The sequence below is a fragment of the Mus pahari genome, chromosome 19 (genome assembly GCF_900095145.1).
Source record: "Mus pahari chromosome 19, PAHARI_EIJ_v1.1, whole genome shotgun sequence".
Taxonomy (NCBI): Eukaryota; Metazoa; Chordata; class Mammalia; order Rodentia; family Muridae; genus Mus; species Mus pahari.
In genome coordinates this window covers 86,341,199-86,346,623 of record NC_034608.1, presented here as the reverse complement: position 1 = coordinate 86,346,623, position 5,425 = coordinate 86,341,199, and the positions used below count along the sequence as shown (strand labels likewise).

Genomic DNA, 5,425 nt, shown 5'->3' with positions numbered 1-5,425 from the left:
GTTATCCGTATGGAGGGAACCCTGCCACACCCACCCATCCCCATGTAGCCTGCTCCCTTAGGCACCTTCCTTTTCTCTTCCCTTTCCAGGGGCTGGAATGTGATGGCTGGAGTGTAAGTGGCCATCTTGAAGCACGAGGCAGGTCCTATGCATCAATGGCAAAGCAGTAAATTCCCCCTTGAGAAAGGGACATAGCGCTCACATGGGGTCCTCACGCCCACATCCCTTTCCTTTCTCAGTGTGTCTCAGCCTCTGCTTGGCTGTTGGGTGAGTGGCACCTGCTCTTGTAGAAGTCCCCAGGAGGATTTTCCAGTGTGTCTTTTGCTGGCTTCTGCCCCAGCCTATCCTACTTCCTCTTTGTCACAGCTGAGGAGCCCTCAGGGACCAGACATCTAAAGAAAGTTCACGTTTGTGGTTTGGCCCCACCCTTTTGGCCTACCTGCCAAGTCGGTTCTGGGAGGCTTCAATTCTTACCTCATGCCTGGCTTGTATTACCTTGGTGAGAGGATGTTCCCTCAGACTCCCTCAGCCAAGCCCACCAGCCTCTCCAACTAGGTCCTTGGAACTGGCAGGGTCAGGACAGGTAAGCCAATGACGCACCGACGCACGACCCATTTCATGCTCCAAGCTGGCTGCTTATACTCCAGTCTCTGGACCCACATCCCAGTCTTTATAAGAAGCAAGAGAGAAGCCGGGCGTGGTGGCGCACGCCTTTAATCCCAGCACTCGGGAGGCAGAGGCAGGAGGATTTCTGAGTTCGAGGCCAGCCTGGTCTACAGAGTGAGTTCCAGGACAGCCAGGGCTACATAGAGAAAGCCTGTCTCGAGGAAAAAAAAAAAAGCAAGAGAGAAAACTGTCAAAGGGAGCAAGCATCCCAAGAGTTACCCCAGACACTTCTCCCATCGGTATGATGCCCTGTGACAGCATCAGGAGAACCTTATCAGGCAGCTCACCCTGCTCAAGGCTCCGAACAAGCTTGCAGGAGACAGTGCATCCTCAGGGGGCCATGAAGGCGCTGGCTAGGCCCCAGGTGAACCCGGCACGTTCTTAGTGTCCACTTCCCTTCACCATGGCTAGAACACAAGCAGCCACTTGGGACCGCGAGTATGCATACACTGCCAGGCCATAAGTCCAGACCGCACTTCTCTGATCCGTGTGTGTGCTCTGCTCTGTTGTCCCTCCCCCAACAAGAACCACAGAGACTATAGTTCCAGCAAAGCTGTTTAATCCGCAGCTAGTCCGCTCCCACAACACCTGAAGTGCCCACGGCGTGCGTGGCGCACCCCCTACAACGTGGAATGCTTCTCGAAGGGCACAGACAGCAGGCGTGCAGCTGCCTCGTCCAGGAACCAGCAGAGGGCGCCCGTGCGCGGCTGCACCAAGGCGGCAGGCAGCATGCCCTCCTTGTCCTCCAGGATGCGCTGTGTGGAGACCAGGACCTGCCTCAGACGCCGCGCAGAGCAAGTTGGGGCTCACACTGGGCATCTGTTCGTTCTGGGGACAGGGTACCCACGGGATCTTGCTCTGCGCTCCGCCTCGCACACTGTGGGCTCCAAAGCTTCGCGGTGTGGAATAGGATTTGGTTTTTGTTTTCATTAGGAGGCGGGGCCTCATCTAGCACGGGCTGCCCTTGAACATGCTATGTAGCCAAGGACGACTCCTTTCTTCCTCCCCAGTATGAAGACAACAAGAGGCACTGGGGACTGGACTCAGGTTGTCAAGCTTGGGGGCAAGCATCTATATCCACTAAACCATCTTGCCCCATCCTTCACTTTTTGCAAATTATTTCCTCCCCCCCTCCTTATTTCTATTTAATGTGTATGGGTATTATTCCTATATGTATTTGCACCATGAGCATGCCTGGTGCCCACAGAGGCCAGAGGAGGGTGCTGGGTTCCCTGGGGCTGGAGATACAACTAGCTGAGAATGGAAGTCAGGTCCTCTGGAAGGGCAGCAGGTACTCACCGGTTGGTAGCTAGCTCTCTCTGACCCTGGCCTTTTTCTTCTTTTTCTTTTCCCCTTCTTTTCTTTCTCTTTAAATGTGTGTGTCTAGTGTCCTGCTCTTTCACCTTCTACCTCATCCCCTTCAGCCAAGCAGCCGCAGCATCCTTTGTGAAGGAGCCTGGGGGGAGGGGGTTGCAGGGACTCTACCCCAGGGCACTGTGGCCTTCTCCATGACTGCCGCCTCACACACTGGCAGCACTCTATCCCCTGGCTGGCCTCCACTGTCACTTCTTACCTTCAGCACAGCTGCCTTGCCTTCCCCCGTGGCCACAAAGATGACACTTTGGGCTGCATTCAGCACAGGAAGCGTCAGGGTCACTCTCTGGGGTGGTGGCTTTGGGGAGTCACTGATGGGAGCCACGATCTTCTCCTGCTCCTGGGGAAGGCAGCCAGTGAGGACTGGGATGGAACCAGCCTCGCCAAGCACCAGGTCTACAATGCCAACAGGTTTTCCTGTTGCTCTCTTGGGTTTCTGAGACAGGGCCATACTCAGTGTCCAGGTGGCCCTCACCCTCACAGCAAATGCTGGGATGACCGGCATGCACCACCATCATCACAGGAGCTGATGCTCGGCAGGGTGGAGCTGAGGGGCATGGATGCTCAGATACCCAGCCTGGTGGATCAGGGCCAGGAGGGCCCCTCCCCCCCATGCTCACCTGTAGGAGGGGGTCCCTGCGCTCACCTGTAGGAGGGGATGTCCAGGGAAGAGCGAACAGGTGTGGCCATCAGGGCCCACTCCCAGGATCAGCAGGTCAAACACAGGGATAGAGTCTCCTTGCAAGGCCTGACGGGAGGATGGTGGGTCAAGTGTGTGCGAGCTCAGAGGTAACACACAAACCTGAAACCAGGTCTCTATCTCAGCTTTGACAACCTTCTGCTGACAGTGTCGCTCAGCACATCCCCTACACAACAGTGGCCACTCCTGCACGGGGCGGCTTCACGGTATGAGGTCTGTAGGATTGAGGGTAAGCATCACCGTCCAGCCCAAGCCTCCTGCCTTAGTCTCCTAAGTGCAAGGGGTCACAGATGCACTACCACACCCGACTGGTCCAGTCTGGGGGCTTGTTTCCCATTTTAGTGGACGAGAACCTCAGGTCTGCAGATGAGTGTCCCTGAGGTACAAGGCTCCAGCCCAAGTCTCCCCGCCATGGTGACAGTCTGTGTCCCAGGCAGTCATCTCTGCTTTTACAGCTTTCCTACCTATCCCGGGACCCACCTGCCTCAGTTTCCTGGCATAGTCCTCTGCAGCATCCTCCACGGGTAAGGCGGGATCGATGGTGAGGACCTGGCTGTCTGGGATGGGCAGCTTTGAGAGCAGGTGTGTCTGTGGAAGGGAGAGTCAAGGAGTAACATGCCTTGCCTAAAGCCAGGAACCGAGTCACCCTGTGCTCTTCTCCACAGCCTGGCTGACTCTTCGAGGTGGCTCGGGCTCCCCCCCCCAATCAGGGACTCAGCCTGGCTGCATCCCATACACAGCTGGCACCTGACTATACAGAGGTGAACCCCAGGAAGAGGACTGAGATGCCCTGCCTGTGTCTTCATGTCTGGCTCTTGGGAGCAATGCCAGGGAGAGGCTGGGGGCAAATGGCAGAATGCCAGGATGCTGTGCTCTACAGATGGGGGTGCTGGGGACTCTGTTAACCACCATTGCTCAGGGCGCTGAGGACCCTGGAGAACAGAGGAGCACAGGGCTCCAGGCTGAAGGCCATAGGAAGGAGTGTGAGAACTGGCTGCTGAGTCCACTCTACATGGCTCCTGTCTCAGCCATTGCAGGACACCTACTGCTCAAAGTGTCAACAGACTCCACCTGGCAGTGAAATCCTGCTTCCCCCCAAAGACCCAGCTGTTAACGAGGTCACCTCAGAGGGGCCTACTTAGGGGTCTTAGCTTTATTTTTCTTGAGTGGGCAGCATCAAAATAGTCTCATGTTGCACAGGCTGGCCTCGACCTGGGTAGCTGGGGATGACCTTGAACTCCTGCTCCTCCAGCCTCTACTTCCTCATTGCTGGGATGACAAGGTGTGCACCACCATTCCTGGTTTATTGGATGCTGGAAGTGAAGCCTGGACCTTAAGCATTCTAAGCAAGCACAAGATCACCTGAGCTACAAGTACCCTACCAACTGAGCCTTGTGCTAGTACCCTCAGCCAGCTCGGTGAAGTTCTTGGGCAGGCATCGTGTTCAAAGTGGTGCAGTTTCAGGTCCCTAGATGAGGGTCAAGGAGACATGAATCTTGTTTCCCCACCTGTAAGTGTAATGGCCCTTCCTCCCCTGCTTCGGAGCCCATGACCAGCTTCCCCTGGGAGGTGGTGGCAGTTATCCAAGTGTGCTCAGAGCTCAATCCTCCATGTCTCAGTTTCCCTGGGCGTGAAGCAGGGACCTTTGTACCCTATAGGGCGCCTTGTGGCCATCATACCCCAGGCTGCTGGGAGGTGATGACCAACGGCTCCTGTTAAAGAAAACTGAGGCCCAACACACCCTGGACACTAGAGGCAGGCTGAGTACACAAACAGCCATGACCCACGAGGCCCCGCAGCCAAGGTACGGCCCTCAGGAAGATACGGGGGGGGGCGGGGGCGGAGGCCCTTCAGGCTGCACTTGGATGGACATCACTGCGCATCCAGCAAGACCCCGTGGGGCCCGGAGCCCGCGGGTAGGCGTTGAAGCAGCTCCTGGCGTTTTCTAGGCAGGCTGAGCCAGCTCGGCGTGGCCCACGGCGGCCCCCGTAGCCTGAGGTTCCACGGTAGGCTGAGCCGACTCGGCGTGGCCCACGGCGGCCCCCGTAGCCCGGGCGGCGCGCGCCCCCGCAGCGCTCACCCGGTAGAGGCCGTACGTGCTCTCGGCGTGGTCGAAGGGCACGAGGCGCTCGTCGCAGAAGCCGAGCGTCCAGCGCGCAAAGCTGGCCGGTCCGGCGGGAGCGGCGGCGGCGGGCAGGTCTCGGGCTAGCATGGAGACCAGGCTGCCGCCCGACAGGCCAAGCGCGAAGCGGCCACGTCCCCCTTCCAGGCAGCTCGCGGCCCGCTGCGCCACCAGCTGCGCCAGCGACGCGCCCAGCTCCTGCGGGCTGGAGAAGACCGAGATGAGACCGGGCGCGGGTGCGGCCATGGCGGCGGGGAGGCGGCGGCGCTCCCGGCAGAGGCCAGTGCGCCAGTGCGCCTGCGCGACGGCCGCGCTGCCATGGGTCCGAGCGCTCGGAGCCCAGGCCGTGGCGCATGTGCAGTCGCGCAAAGGAAGCGTCGCCTCCGGGGCCGGGCTCGCGGGGTCTTGCTGGGTCTTCCCGAAACCGCAGCGCCCTGCAGGGCTTTGAGGTGGGCAGTGGGCGGACAGCCCACGGGGCTTCCCTGAGCGGGACACGCCTTGCTGGCCCGGTCCCTCGCCTCTTATTTAGGTTTCTTTCTTTTTTTTTTTTTTTTTTTTTTTTT

At 58.6% G+C, this 5,425-nt stretch overlaps 1 protein-coding gene across 1 annotated transcript; it reads right to left on the bottom strand.

Annotated features, from left to right (window-relative positions):
* Window positions 1-1,208: 1,208 nt before the first annotated feature.
* Window positions 1,209-5,159, bottom strand: Pgls (6-phosphogluconolactonase). Its single transcript, XM_021219442.2, has 5 exons — window positions 4,821-5,159; window positions 3,221-3,328; window positions 2,687-2,788; window positions 2,240-2,380; window positions 1,209-1,421 (listed from the first exon to the last, which is right to left on the bottom strand). Exons 1-5 carry the CDS (start codon window positions 5,106-5,108, stop codon window positions 1,287-1,289), a joined length of 774 nt encoding a protein of 257 aa, XP_021075101.1. The 5' UTR covers window positions 5,109-5,159; the 3' UTR covers window positions 1,209-1,286.
* Between the last annotated feature and the right edge of the window lie 266 nt (window positions 5,160-5,425).